Source organism: Tenrec ecaudatus, chromosome 13 (genome assembly GCF_050624435.1).
Source record: "Tenrec ecaudatus isolate mTenEca1 chromosome 13, mTenEca1.hap1, whole genome shotgun sequence".
NCBI classification, from domain to species: domain Eukaryota; kingdom Metazoa; phylum Chordata; class Mammalia; order Afrosoricida; family Tenrecidae; genus Tenrec; species Tenrec ecaudatus.
The window spans coordinates 82,133,936-82,149,842 of record NC_134542.1 but is presented as its reverse complement, the minus strand read 5'-3'; the positions used below and the strand labels follow the sequence as shown (position 1 = coordinate 82,149,842).

General features: G+C 44.3%; 1 protein-coding gene across 1 annotated transcript in view; it reads right to left on the bottom strand.

The window, feature by feature from the left end:
• Positions 1–432: 432 nt before the first annotated feature.
• The window catches only part of ACVR1 (activin A receptor type 1), a 151,222-nt gene continuing 135,747 nt past the window's right edge, over positions 433–15,907 (bottom strand). The window contains exons 8-10 of the mRNA XM_075529716.1: positions 14,447–14,644; positions 2,403–2,533; positions 433–1,673 (exon numbers count right to left, since the gene is read on the bottom strand). Coding sequence (XP_075385831.1) covers positions 1,539–1,673; positions 2,403–2,533; positions 14,447–14,644 — 464 coding nt within the window. The 3' untranslated portion in view covers positions 433–1,538. The remainder of the gene's footprint in view (positions 1,674–2,402; positions 2,534–14,446; positions 14,645–15,907) is intronic.

The window sequence follows — 15,907 nt, the reverse complement described above, 5'->3', positions numbered from 1 at the left end:
CCCTTCTATAGTGGGCTGCTTTAAACTTTATCTTTACAACTTCCATTGAGCACAACCCCCAAGAAGTTAAAAAAAAAAAGCCAATGTTGCCTCTCTGCCAGCAACAAGATGGGAGGCATCCATGATTTCGCACTCACACAGATGCTTATTAAACTAATCAAAAAGCTTTTATGTCTTCCCTCTCAATTATAGCTCCATAACCCGCGAGAGCGGGACAGGTCATTTCAAAGTCGAGGAAACGAAGGAAAGCAGTAGCACATTAAAAAAAATTAAGCTAAAAACGCAGATTTCCTGGAGGACATCCTAATCATCCTGTCAAGCTCATTACTAGACCGGAAAAGCCGATTCGATTTCTGAATTAATTTTGTTGTTCTGTTCCCTAAAAGCTGCGAGACACAGTTCTTCTTTATATTTAGAACATAATTTCCACTGTTTGACTTGAAAACATTTTATTTAATTTATACAAATAACTACTAAATACAAAAAGTAGATTAAAACAAAATAGTTATTTTTTTTCTGGCAGAGTTTAAATGCACATAATGGATAATTCCGAAGAAGATGCATTTTCCCCACAGCGTTCAGGACTAAAACTCTACTGAAATCTTTGTTTCTAAATCAGTAATATATTCGGTGGTGTCACATGGATAATGGCTAAATACATTCTACAAATGAACCGAAAACAAAAAAGTTACAGTCTACGCACATACAAATGTGAAGCACTTAAAATATGAATTTAACTGATAATAAAAGAAAACGTCCATTTCCGAGTATAGTGTTAAAACATTTTGGTAATAAAATCATAAGACCACATAAAAATAAGCTTTAACATATGCACGAAGCTGCTTTGTAAAAACGTGCGACGTGCACGGAGTAATAAATAATTTGCAAAGTTGTGTATAAACAATTCCTAACGTTCAGCATCATTGTAAACATCAGCACGTGTGTAAAATGCAGCAAAGTCTGACATTACGTTCTGTGTTTGCCAAATTGAATTCCTATGATCCGAAGACAGACCAACGGAGGACACGCCAATGTTGGAGCAGGTTGGGTCTCTGAAATGAAGAGTAACAGTGCAAGTCAGGAATGCAAAGAATCCCTAGTGCAATAAAGAAGAGAAGCACAGGCAATATTGCTGAGTACAGATTCACCACCTCCTCATGTGTCCCGTGGGGAGTGTCCAGAGACCTGTGAAAGATGAGCAAAGCCGCTGCCGTTTAATGCCCAGATCTTGTCGTGTGGGATTCCTCTGTGTTCCTCCAGGTCCCTACCTTTGCAAGAGTGTCTGTCCACCACGAGTCTCTGCAGTGGGAACAGTTCGCGAAATGCCCAGTTCACGGTCATTGCGTGAGGTCCGGGTGGTCTGGGTGTCTCCTCACCAAACACATGGCTGGGTAAAACGATGCCTGCCTGGTCAGGGCAGCCCGTGGGGAGGGAGACCGATGGATTCTGTTCTGACAGCCAGTCAGGCCACCATTAGGTCCTAGCTGGTCAGCAACAAAAACGTCATCAAATCTTCCTTCCGGAGACCATGAAAAGTGTCAACAGTCAGTTTTCAATTTGTCTAGGGAATTATCGATTTTAGTCAAAGTCTTTTTGATACGCAGGGCTGTGAGTCTTGCGGACGGATTTTGATACCAGCATTCTTTCATCAGCTTGGCCAGGGACGTTAGCGTCTGCGGAGAGAAAGAACAGACACCGGCGTGCCACGTTAGCTGTCTAGTGAACGGACAAGTGGGGCTCATGCCGTGTCAGCTCTATTGTGGCATTCCGCAGGTCCTGCAAAGTTCATGCAACTGCTGTCTTTTCTACATAAATATTTAAAGCCTTGACTAATGCTAACGAAGCTACGTACTTCTGTGTTTCATAAACTCTGACCTGTGGCCTCCTGATGCCACCAACCGACTTTGATCAGGTAAATGACATAGTCATGCTAGGCCCCTGGCTGGTTTTCTGGGTGCTACTAGAGATCATCCCAATCCAGAGATAATGCTGAGAGTTGCCTGAGAGTTCTTTCTCCATGTCTTGGAGTTGCTGCTATATAGAAGCACAAATTCCGTGTTAAGCAGCAGCCTGTGTTGGACATTTCAGATATGCAGAGCAGGAAGGGGCTTAAAGGGACCTACCTAAAAGCTCTTAGCTCAGACATGAAAACTTCAGTCCACAGCTAGTAGCAATAGCAATGAAGTCTCTCAGAAGAAGGCTAACCAGTCACAGAAATTCTTGTGGCGATTGTCATTCATTAGCATGAGTACCATCATCTATCAAATACAGAGTTTTCCACATGAACCTACTTTCTGTGCCTATCAGCTAGGTGTGGGACTCTGCCAAAAACATGATGAGAAATTCCAGTTGAAAGTCCATCGCTGAGGACAGTCTTTAAATTAAGAATCTGGTGCACTTACCGGGTCTGAAAACCATCTGTTGGGTATGTTTGGCCTCTGTTGATCCACACAGACCACCTTCCTCATGTCTTCAAAGCTTGGGTCATTGGGAACAACATCGTAGAAGGGTGGCTTGTAATCCTCCACGATGCCTGCACAGAACAACAAGGATGCTGTTGGTTTAGCAAGGGCACCACGTCTCCCCAAAGCCTCATTGCCGTGTGCCCCAGGTTATAATGTGGCAGGGCAAAATACTGACCATGTTGCCCACACTTGAAGCTGAAGGAGGTTTAGAGAATTAGTGAACAATTGTCTATAAAAAACATGTGGCTATTTATCATGTAACTACAACTATGAACAACATTATGGAAGCTATATAAGTAGATCTATTTAATTCCTGAGAAGACATAGGAGATTCACCAACACTGATCAAAAAGGAACAAGATGCAAAAAGAGTAGCCATGTACCTAATGATTTTAAAAAATAACAAACAGAAAGTTGTCCTCAAAGAAGAACAAATTCACCACCACCACCACCATCATCGTCATCAAAGCAATTCTGTCAAGTATGGAGGGAATTATTGCTATAAAATAATCCATCACAAAGGGAAAGGCATAAACAATGTAAAGTAAAAGGTTCCTCATTCAATCACTGCTGTTGTCTACCTTCAGGTTCTATTATTTATTCCCAGATTGAAGGCATGAGATAAAGGTAAACAAGACTACCTGATGGAGAATGAGGAAGAATAGATAAGAAAAATGAACTCATATTTTATCCCAAAGGAAATTCAAAAGACATCGGTGGCTAAGTTCAGCTTCTGTACCTGTATGGTTTCTAATACCAACCCCTTTCCCAGTACAATTAATTCAGTGGCTTACATAGAGAAGCTCAAAATAACATCAACTGAAATTAGAAAACTGATCCTTCCCCATACAGAAATGAAACCAAGAAAATTCATTATTTTCCTCCTCTTGTCAGGCTTCAACAATGAGGTCAGTAGATTATTTGGTTTACTGCTTTCTTCCCCACACAACTATCTTCTATTCCCTAATAGAAGACAGCTTGTTGGAGGAGAGGAAACAGTTGGGAACATGATAATTTAGATTTTCTACTTCTTACAAACCATCTAAAAAGTTTCTATATTTTATTTATCAGAGACATTATGAAAGGCAATCCATTCATATAAATCCTACTACCAACACAAAGTGTTTACACAAAAGATTAGATATAAATAGCATACAATAAACACTGCAGATTTAAAAGGTCCAAACAAGAAACACTTTACAGACGCATACTAAGAGTTTATTTTAAACTGGAATGTAGTCTGTATTATAGAAAAGAACATTCCAGACGATACGCTTTATGAAGTCCCTAACACTTATAGACATTGCTAACTGCATTTGAAATGTATATGCATCAAGGGAGTTAATTAAAAAAATTCCTCCTGGCCGATCCTACAGAACTTGTGGGGAGACACTAACTGCTGCTTCCTAAAGAGACATTGGGGCCCTTCATCTCAAAGAACCCACCTTCCTTTCCTGGGAAAAACCTAGAAATTTTTTTTTAATCCTTTCGCAGTCCTAAGAGACACCACAAAAAAAAATACAATTGTATATGGATTTATTCAATCTGTATACTGAACAAATAATCAGAGAAGATGGATTATATTAAGAAGAATCGGACATCAGTATTGGGGGAAGGCTTATTGGTAACTACATTGTGCAGATGACACGACCTTGCTTGCTGGATGTAAGGACCTGAAACACTTGCTGAAGAAGATCAAAGACTGTGGCCTTCAAAACCCTCACGATTTCACGAATACACAACCTCCTAATAAACGGAGACAAGACTGGAGTTGTCAAGGAGTTCATCTTGCTGGGATCTACCATCAATGCGCATGGAAGCAGCAGTCAACAGATCAAGCAATGTGCAGCCCAAGACCTCTTTAAACTGCTGAAAGCAAGAATATCCCTTTGAGGGCGAAGGTGCATCTGGCACAAATCATGGGATGTTCAATCACTTCATATGCATGGTGGACGTTGAATAAGGAAGACTGAAGAACTGGTGCATTGTAATCAGCGTGCTGGTGAAGAACTTTTGACAGAACCATAGACTGCTAAGAGAACAAACAGCTCTGTCTTGGAAGAAGTCCAGCCAGGATGCTTTCTTGAAGCCAGCACCGGAAGCCCTCATCTCACACACTTTGGACATGCCGTGAGGAGAGACCAGTCCCTAAAGAAGGACACCGTGCTTGGTAAAGGAGAAGGACAGTGAAAAAAAGAGGAAGACTTTCAACAAGAAGCACTGCCCCAGAGGCTGCAATGATGGACTCAGAGGAACGCTCGTGGGGATGGTGCAGCAGGGGGCAGTGTTTCATTCTGTGTGCACAGGGTCGCCATGAATCAAGAGCGACTCAACGGTACCTAACAATAACAACCATACGAACCTGGAAGAGAGCCTGTCCTTTCTTAAAGGGCCAAAAGAATGTATGGGAAAGAGTTAAAGAGATGGCCCCTTCTCTATCACTTGAATATTTCTAAGAAAGAACTCATTTAATTGCCTGCTTTTAAGTGCTGAAAAAAATCTACCATAAGTCAGCTGAAGGTTTTCTGTGAATGTGAATAATACAGAGTGGGATACTGCTGTGTGTGTGTGTGTGTGTGAGAGAGAGAGAGAGAGAGAGAGAGAGAGAGAGAGAGAGAGAGAGAGAGAGAGAGAAAAGCATAGCTTTTTTTAAACAGAATTTGTGACACCCAACAATGATCTCTACCCTACAAAACTGCAATTTCCTCCTGTGTTCCTTTTCCCCACATTTTAATCTCATAAAACGCCACCGTGTATCAACAAAAGGAGTCCAGTTTAAAAGGGAGGACCATTTCATCAATTATGTCTGCGACTCAGTCACGCTCTGTCTTCAATCATCAGGAACTGGTGATATTCCCATCGATGCTGGTCATGCTTCCCCACAATAAAATCAACCTGAGATGAAACTCTCGGGTCACTTGCAGTGCCTCTGGTCAAGGAAAACAATGACTATTCTGAAGGAGCGTCAACAAGCTGGTGGGGTGCTTCCTTTGCCTTTTAATTCTGTTTCCACGACGTTGGTGAAGGCCCCTCCTCTATGTGCACCATGTTTTCATTGCTGAGGGGGACAAAAGTGCAAGTCATCGTCTTGCTTTTCAAATAACTCAAACTCCAGAGGAAGCAAGGGATGAGCAAACCAAGTCTGGTTTCTTAATTGAAATATTAAAAAAAATTTTTTGAAATCTTTCTTTTCATCCCACTACTTGCTACTAACTTAAAAAGAAAAACACAAGTTCCAGGGCAGATGATCCCCTCAGGAGCAGTGCTGAGTGGCGATACCGGGAGGGCGGAGGGAGGGTGGTGTAGAAAGGGGAACCGATTACAGGGATCTACATATAACCTCCTCCCTGGGGGACGCACAACAGAAAAGGGGGTGAAGGGCAACGTCGGACAGTGAAGACAGGACAAAATAATAATTTATGAATTATCAAGGGTTCATGAGGGAGGGAGATTGGGGAGGGAGAGAACAAATGAGGAGCTGATACCAAGGGCTCAGGGAGAAAGCAAATGTTTTGAAAATGATGAGGACAACAAATGTACAAATGTGCTTGACACGATGGATGGATGTATGGATTATGATGAGAGTTGTACAAGCCCCCGATAAAATGATTAAAAGAAAAGAAAGAAAGAAATGCTAAATTCTCTGTTTACATAGGGGCTCTGGTGACAAGCAGCCACACCGAGCCTGGCTGTGGCTGTGCAGGAGAAAGACGGGACAAGGATGACAGCATCTCACACTCCGTGAGGCCGTTCTACTCTGTCCAAGGGGCAGCCGCGGAGTAGAATCCGCCCAGGTGCCAGCTGTAAAGTGGGTGCTGTGGGAACGTAAGAAAGCTTTCAAGAAGGCATGGGGGGCTTGGGTTGATCTAGAGAAGTGGGGCGTTTTCTAGAAAAGACAAAAATGAAAACCAAGCCAGTTGCCATTGTGTTGACTCTGACTCATGACAGCCCCCCCACGTGTCAGGGCTGAGTTACGCTCTCAGGATTTTCAATGGCCGGTTGTTGGGGAAATCGATCGCCAGGGCTTTCTTCCAAGTGTCTCTAGGCAGAGTGGAACTTAGTGATGTGAATAGCAGCCAAGCATGTCAACCACCTGTATCACCCAGGGGTTTTACTAAAACCAAACCAAACTCACTGCCATCGAGTCGATGCTGACTCATAGGAACCCCAAAAGACAGGGTAGGACTGCCCCTGTGGGTTTCCAATATGTAACTGCCCTTCTTTCTCCCATGGAGTGGCTGGTGGTTTTGAACTGTGGACCTTGCAGATTGCAGCCCAACACATAATCACTGTGCCACCAGGGCTCCTGGATTTTACTACGGGGAAGACAAGACCCAGGAAACAGAGCATCCAGGGAGAGAGCACAGTAAGGAGACAAGACGAGGAGATGTTGGCCAGAAGGGAGAGCACCTTCCCGTGGCTGAAACGGTGCAATGGCGGGGGGAGACACGAGAAAGACAAGTAGGAGGCAAGGGAGAGATGAAAGCAGACTATAAAGCAACACATCATTGAGGTAGGAAGTTACCTGCCTGCATGCTTCACTTCTGCCAGAAAGAAAGTACCGTGTCTATTCGCGTGTAAGCCGAGTTTTCCAGCACATTTTTAATGCAGCTTTCGTAGTAAAACTAGGTGCCTCGGCTGATATTCGGGTCGGTTTATACTTGCATACATACGGTCACAATCAGGGTGGCTAGGCAAAAAACAATTTTTTTTAAAAAAAGAAGGTGGCTGCTATGAAAAAGGAAAAAAAGGTGAATTCAATTCTTTTGAGGCAGCACCCAGTGTGCAGCTGCCGAGTCACCGGACGGCAGGTAGTCAGGGACAGTAACTAAAAGTACAAAGGCCTCCGAGTGCCAAGAGAGTGGGGCGAACAACAGAGACTACAGGAATGCAGGGCAGGAGCAGCTGCTAATAGTGGCCAAGGAGAGAACAAACTGAGCCAGGCTGGCTTTCCTGAATCAGGAGGCTGGTGTGACTCAAATGGGGTCACCAAGAAATGAGATAAATTGTTCACAACGAACACCCCCCCAACTGGTGGTATGTGCGTTCAGTTTGGATGACAGTTTGTTCGTTTGTTCTTTCGTTGTCTACATGACCTTCTCTTCTCTTCTCTTCACCAACCCAAAGCTCTACTATGCATTTGCTACATGGCTCTGAGGAAACCAATGAATGGTCCTGCCTCCGTTTTCCAGTACCTTTGGAGTACGTGCCCCAGGCCCCAGAGAGTGCTTCCAAAAATAATATTACGTGCCAGCATTACCTTCTTAAAATACAAGTCTTTGAGATCAAGGCCTTCCTCCCAATTTTCTCAGATCTTAATGGATTAGAGGCTTTATATTACTCCTAGACAGCTATAACTTGACCTCTCTGCTTCGCGTCTTCTGTGGTCGCCCTCTGCCACTGCGGTCACTGGAGAGACCATCAAGAGAATTGCAACAAAACCCACTTCAAAGGAGTTGACTTTGACTGCTCGCAACCTTATGGCACAGGAAGAACTGCCTCACAGGATCCCCAAAACTATCGATCTTACAGGAGCAGGCGGCCACATCTTTGACCCATGCAACAATGGCTGGGTTCAAACGCTGACCATTTGGTGAGCAGGTGAAGGGAAAAGTTCATTCTGTCATCCCTCCACTTGTATTCCAAGGTTGTCCCACTGCCCGTGGGATCACTGTTAGATTGGGGAAAGGAACCCGACCGAGCTCACCTTGGGCACACGGAAGAATTACGACCAGTTGAGATGCAAACGCGCCAAAAGGAGTTTATTTGCTAGCTCGAGCTAGGGCTTCCCTCCCTCCACTGCCCAGCGCAGCGGGGACCCAGCGTCCAAAAGGGAATCAGCCCCGAGTTCTTTGTTCCCTGGGCTTTTATGGGGCTAGGGACCGGGGGCAGTCCAGTGTTGCTATTCTTTAAACTTATTGGAGAAAACTTCTGGCATCAGCGTTGTCCAGTGGTGCTTGGTGAGTAGTTCTGTGCGTATTCTCTTGACTGGTCAATTGGGGGAGGAGGTCGCGGTGGGGGTCACTGCTCCCTACTGGTCAGTCTGGGACAGGTGATGCCTCCTCTGACAGAATTACCTCAGTGTCCAGGAATCTAAAATTAGAGCTTAAGCCTGCCCCAGACTTTGGTTTTATACAGCCTGTCATGGTGCTGGTGCCGGCAGTTGTAAACCAGGACCCCACATCACCTGTCTCAACCACATTGCACTCAGCTCTCGTCGTCTCCTCCTGGAAGAGTCAGCCACACAAAATGACTTGCAGACTCTTCGTGAGTTCCCCTAGCTCCTCCTTTTTTCTGCTCAAAATACCAGATATCATCACAGCCTAATCTTTGTGTCTCAGTGGCTGAGAAGCACCCCAGAATCAAGCATATTTCAGTCACAAATGTGAACACTTGCACTAAGTGAAGACCACTGATTATAAAAAGACTCATGTCACTTGAGGTCCAGGTTTGACCACCCAGTAAATTCACTCAAGTCAGCTTTCCTGCCAAATAAATAAGGAGAGAAAAAAATTGGGGTTACAAAGCTTGGGGGTTTCTCAATCGCAGGCAGGCAGGGCACAGGCAGTCCTCTGGATGTGGTTAGATTTGTTAGACGAAGAACTTGAGGTCCATAGAGGAAAAGTTGACAACTAATTAAAGGTAAAACCAAGAATCAGAATTCAATCCTGTTTATATTCTACCATTCTTCCCAATCAGCCAGTGAGGGACAGAGCTCTGCCATTGTCTCCAGCCACTGGAGCACCAGACCTAAAGCCATGGAGCGCGAAAGAGGTAACTGTTCGTACTGCCTTTCTGAGAGGATTGGGAAGACTGCAGGCTAACACGCCGCTTCCTTCAGGGGTGGCATGTGGGATAACATGACATGGCTGCTGGCCAATTTTTTTTTGCATTGTATTATCTGCATATTTATGTGAACAGTATTTTCATTTTATACCACTTGATACCAGTTTTCCATCATTTTCAGTCGCAACAATCATTTTCTTTAAATGTGAATTTAAGTGGAAGAGCTATGCAATTTAGAGATTTTAAAAATTAAGCAAAGAAGGGTAGAGGAGGCATTTAGATATGGAAAAAAGAAATCTGGAAGGAGTCTGTGTACCAGTGACTCGTGGGAGACACTAGGCTTCCAGAAAACCTTCTTCCTGGGGAGATAAGATTCCAAAACAAGGTCGAGCTAACATTTGTAGCCCAGATCTCTGTATTTGGGATGGGAAATTCTGGGAAGCATTGAAAATGTGCTTCTGTTCTGTCCTGCCTCCATATTTGTGCTTGAAGTCACTTATAAGCGGGCATACGCTGCAACATTAAAAATATATAACTAATGAATATGGGAGAAAACATTGTTCTCTAACATGGCTACTCCCTCCTTCCAACCTTAATATGTACTAAAGCAGTAAACTGAAATTGTGAAGCACGCTGTACATTAAGAGTTGTCATGGTTTCCATACACTCAAGTCCACCGAGCACTAAGGAACAGGAGACCGTGGCAAGCTCAAGGATTCATTGGAAGAGGTTTTCCCAAAGTGTGTGCACCCAAACACAAGCTTATGATAACCACCAGTACTTTCAAGTCCCCACTGCAAGATGGGTTTAGGTTGGCCAGGAAAACCTCTTCTGAGATACCAATCATTATTGACACATGTAACACTGCACTGGCGTCCCTCACACAACAAGCAGGGTGCAGGTAGCTCACAAGAGGCGCAGAAAGGGGCTGAAAGATGCAAGCCCACTGGCAGCCATCACCCATTTCCAATGGGATAACTCTAGTGCAGGAAGGAGAAATAAAACCCTCTGAAGATTAGAAAAGAAAGTTTCATGGGAGCATCAGGATACAAAAAAGGTGGGCTCCCTGCTTGGACAGACTCCAGCTGCGTCCTTTATTCCCTCGCCCAAACAGTGATGTAACGTTCCACTTCAACGCCACACGGCAAGATGTGGTCCTTGACCCAGCGCATCCTCACCTGGGAGTTTCTGTTGTGAGGTGCCATCACGGCGGTTCCAACGCACAGCGACCTCCTATACAATAGAACGGCGCCATCCTCACAACCCTCCTGCTGCTGGCGCCCCTCCATGTGCCACGGGGTGCACTGTCTCGTGGAAGCCTTCCTTTTCCACCGCCTAGAGGCTGGTTTCTGGCTAATGCTTTCCGTGCAGCTTGAGTGGCTTCCTTCAGCACCGCTGGCTCTTGCTCATTCAGCCTCTTGAAACGGTGGACTGTTCGGCTCTTTTTGGGAGAGGGGTTTTGTGCATTCCTCCCATCTTCTTTCGACATTTCGCAGCATTCACGGTTTTGTCCGGGGAATCTTACTGTGTTGTAAGTTTGAATTTTCCGAGTTCTTTCAGTTTAAGATATGATGAACATGTTCTCCCTTTTTGCTTGTCTAAGTCTTTGCACGTTTCGTTATAATATTTTACATCATCTTATCCGGCTGCCCTTTGAAGTTTCGGGTTGGCTGTTTGGCCCATTTCCTCCATTTGCCTTAAGCTACTCTACCACTAAGAACAAGTTGCAGTCTCTTCTGACATAAAGAAGTTGGTTAGGGAAATGTTCCGCCCTACCCTGAACTGTGGGCATAGTGCAAGCAGACTCGTTTGAAATCACTAGCTGCTTGGCAGGAAAAGATGAGGCTTTTGAAGAGTTACCATCTCAGAAACCCAAGGCCCTTCTGCCCTGTCCTATAGTTGCTATTGGTTGGAATTCACTTGATGCCCATGAGTTGGCTTTTTTGTGCATTCATTCATTCATTCATTTCCCTAGACCTACTGTAACTCTTGGGGTAGGCCCTAAGTCATTCTGATACATATTCCAGTTGAAAACTATTAATTAACTTTCTGCCTTAAATGTACATAGAAATTTCAAACAGGAAAGGAGGTAAAAATCCTTTCCTACCAATTCTACTATCAGTATCAAACAAAACATATAAAGTTAAATTCAAAAGGCACATTGAGAAATTTTCCCTTTTAAAAATGGACTTAACACTCATTTTCTGTATAGAAACAGCATGAGGTTTATTATTAGCAGAAAACAAACATAAAATTCCAATGAAAACATTAAATGCCATCTATTTTTATGCTCATGGTTCACTTGAGGATCATATGGTTCTGAGGGAACGATTCGGTCATCAACTTTTAAAATGGACTCAGAAACTCAAAGGATGCATAATTATAATGACCTAATATAAGATACGCACCTATTTTAATGAGGGACATATTATATGCAATAATTTTGAAAATATGTATTCTTTTAATGACAGTTCCTAAAGATGGTAAAAACGTAAGATAGGTACATCACACCCTGGAGTGAGCAGAATAATGTAGATTAGTCCAACTCTTATGGAAAGCAACTTGACAATATGTGCCGAGCCAGAAGAATGTCCGCCCTCTTTGCCCTGAGTCTACTTCTTTCCAGATTGAAAGTTACTTCTTCCCTCTGTGCAAAGGTGGCAAGCACAAAGATGTCTGCTATAGGCCCCAGATAGGGAGACAGGATGTCTAACTACAAAGAAATGGTTAGGTTCATAAGATACCATGTGGCCATTGGCTATAAAATGAGCTTAATTAATAACATTAAAAATAATGTGAATGAAAAAGATACACATTTTATCCATTCTATAGTTATAAATACATAAAAAATACACATCCAGATGCACAGACAGGAAGTGGTGAGTACCATAAATGTTGGAACAACCAAGTAACATTTCTCTCTTTTTAAAAATTTTTTTCTATTTTTCTGCTTTTATTTTTTATTTTTGGAGGGGCAGGGGAGGGGAGTTGTAACCTATTTATTATTCATCAAAAAGCTCCTAAGTAACATTGAGCATTTTCAAGCTGCCATTTCGATAAAATGATTCAGAGCTTGCCTGTGTACATACGTACATGTGTGCTGTGGGTCTGGGGGTGTGGGCAGATGACTGCCCCTGTAAGAAAGGGAGAGAGAGAGAGAGAGAGAGAGAGAGAGAGAGAGAGAGAGAGAAGGAGGAGGAGGAAAAGAGCGAGGCAGTCACTGCCACGGGACAGTGGCTGGCTGAAAACCTTCCCCTACCAACTAAATCCCACAGCGCAGAACAGAAGCTCAACCCACAAAAAATGTAGGAATTTCCCAAAGTCCGCATGATGATGCAAGGGGGAGAGGGGATGAGGAAGAAGAAAAGCAGGGCCAAAGCACAAAAAGTTACAAGCACCACAGACTCTCCCTTCCTGCGCCGGTCACCATGAATAATAATATTTAAAAGAACCCACCGTTTGTAACACTAAATCTTCAGCTGATGCCTAGAACTTCAAACTCGCTCCTGGTCACCAGTGTGGATGCTTACAACCACTGGAGTTTCTGCCTCTGACACAGGGGGCGGGTTTGCAATGTGAGTTCTTACAAATTTCTGCCAAGTACAGCTTTGGTCACACTGGCTGCCAGCTTGGCCCCACTTCAGCATGTCCACAGCTGGAAACGGTACTGTCCTGGCTTTGCAAAGTCACCTCTGTCTTCCTTCAAGGCAAGATCCCTGTTACACAGTGTATTATTATGCCAGGCCTTCTACCAACTGCCTGCTAGGAAAAACTAGCATTTCAGGTCGAAGATGTTCAAAGCTTATTAGGGGCGGGGCAATCGAGTCAATGTGCAATTTCAGACAAAGGTCAAAGCTTGGTAAATCACGAGCGGAGCCATCACGCTGTTGCAACTATTCTCAAGACACTAGAGTGGCACAAAATTCAAGTCAGCAGCGCCGGACAATGGAGAAACAAGTGCCAAGAGAATGGTCATGATTCCCATTTAAAAATAATAAATAAAAACAAAATACATTTCTAAATCCCTATCCATGTGTGTTCATGTTTAATCAGAAACACTAGCTCCGATACCCTGAGATGATTATTCAAAGCAAGCACACTCTTCTGCTAGAGAGAAAGCTGCCTTGAAGGCATGCCAATTTTAATTACTGCACACTTCTGCATATGAAAATGTCATTAAATTACTCCACTTCCCTCACAGAAACTCCTAATCTCTGGATGTATTACTTACGAGAATTATGATTGCCCCAAGAATCCTTGGGATTGATCAGGACGTGGGAGGGGGTATGGCTGTTAGCAATGCCATGCACTATGTCTTTAATCCTTCACATGCAGGATATTCTGATGGAGGAGAGAGGGTAAATGCATGAGTTCATGGCATTTTCTTCTGTCTTCCTGGAATAACTTCAGGCACAACCTCCATGAAAGAAGAATTCCAGTTGTAAAACCATGAAGAGGGCTAGCTAGTTAATTCAGCGGTCTCTACTGTAGTAGCCGGCTGTTTGAGGTAGATACAGTGTATGCGATTTGAAAGAATACACTTCGTACTTTTAGAGTACAACAATGCATTTAGTTACATTCAAAGATTAGCAGGAGCAAATGTGCCCCTACCTGCTAAACTAATTCAGCTAAAGTACCAATTCCTTAAACTATTTGACTGATGAGGTCAACATAAGCTACATTGTCATGGCTCCCTGACTTTAAACCGGCCTTATTCAGAAGACAGCGCCTGTTGTTTCACAAGAGGGTAAATGCTAAGCCTCTTCTCATAATCCTGAGTGGAAAGGTTTAAAATGGCAGGACCCATCCTTGGGTTCACTAGAGCACGCCCTTCAACTTAACCCATGCTCGCAAGAAGGGCAGAGAAAGCAGAAGAGCGGAGAGGAGACAAGCAGGACTGAGGGAGGGAGGGAGGGAGGGAAGGAAGGAAGAAGGAAGGAAGCATTGCTCAATCAAAAGACAAACTATAGAAGAACCAGTCTTTCCCAGAAATATCCTTTCTCAGCAGTCCTTTCCTTTATGTGTATTTAAAGTAAAACATGATTCGATCTCACCTACCAACCATCCATCAAACATGAATGCCTACAGCGTGACAGGTCTGAGTCGGGACTTCAGTGTTCCGTTGGACCATTTTGAAGGCAGCAGAATCAGGGGGACTGAGACAAGGACAACAGTGTGTTACGTTCGATACCTACCATTGCTCACCATGCGCCTGGCTACTTCCCACAAAACAAGCCCAAAGGCCCAAATATCGACCCTCTTGTAAGAGTCAAAGCAATCCACTTGGATGGTTTCATCGAGAACTTCGGGAGCCATGTAGCGTTTGGTACCCACACGGGGATTGTTCCCCACGTCGAGCTGATTGGTGCTCTGGGAATGCATGACTGCCAGGCCTGAAGGGAAGAAGACAAAACCGCGGTGGTCAGCTCACTATCTTTCTCATAGGAGGTCACAGAGGGATTTCAACCCAGTCCCAACCCCAAGCGCCCTCTTGTGGCATGCGTGGTCATTGCTGTTACAGCCAGTGTCAGCTGTGGGACACTTGTGAGGACTCCCAGGTGAGCACAGCAAACAGGGCCCCCGTCGTCGCAGAAAACCGCTTTCAGGGAAGCAACAGACCAAGGCGCTACGGATTGAAGTCGACAGGGAAACGGGCTCACAGTGACGTGTGAGCTCTAACGCAGCTCGTACTCTTTTTCAAAAGCAAATGTCAAACCCTGTAAGTCAGACTTTGAGGCCATGTGTCACTCTGTAGAGGGGAGACGTCCATAGGCACTGTGACGTGCCACGCAGGCAACAATGGTGTAAGCCTCCACAGTCCTCTCTAGATGGCACTCTCCCAGAGGCAGGAGTCCAAAGGGCATGGAATCGGAACCCAGCTCATAGGACAAATCTCATGGTAAATATTTGTCCTGCTGTAGCTTGTTCCTTGTGCTAGGAAGCCACTCAAGCAGCACCCTGGAGAGGCCCACGTGGTGGAGAACGGAGGCATCAGGCCAACCGTGAAGGGGGAATGCCACCTTGGAGATTCAGCTCACAAAACCACCGCCCTGGCCCGGCAGCTTCGATGCAACAACACTCAGGAGACCTTGAGGCAGGACCACACAGCTCTGCCATTCCCCGATCCCAGACTCCCCGGGAGTACACGCCTTAACAGCTATTCATCTGAAGCTGCTCCGTTTTAGGAGCAATTTATGAGCTGCCATGAGTTGGCATCAGCTCGATGGCAGTGAGTTTGGTTTTTGGTAAGTGATACATGTTACACTAACGAAGACAACCTACCAACCAAATGCAATGTGTGAACCGCGGCTAAATTCTTGTTCGGAAAAAAATTGAAAGTATGTATTAGGTAACGTTAGAGGACGTGTGTGTGTGTGTGTGTGTGTGTGTGTGTGTGTGTGTGTGAGAGAGAGATCATGAAACTGCGATTTCGCTAAGACAAAGGCAAGTTATCTTATCGAAGGGGGCGCATTTTTAAACATCTAGAAATAACACACTGTGAGAGCTGCAACCTTTTTCAAATGGTTTAGAAAATACACAGCCAATAGAGGTATATATACAAAACACAATCAATCACATTAACAAAATTACAGTCAAACCTGAGAAGCTGTCAAACCTAGATGTTGAATTTATGCATGAGTTTGCCTAGCAGCCTT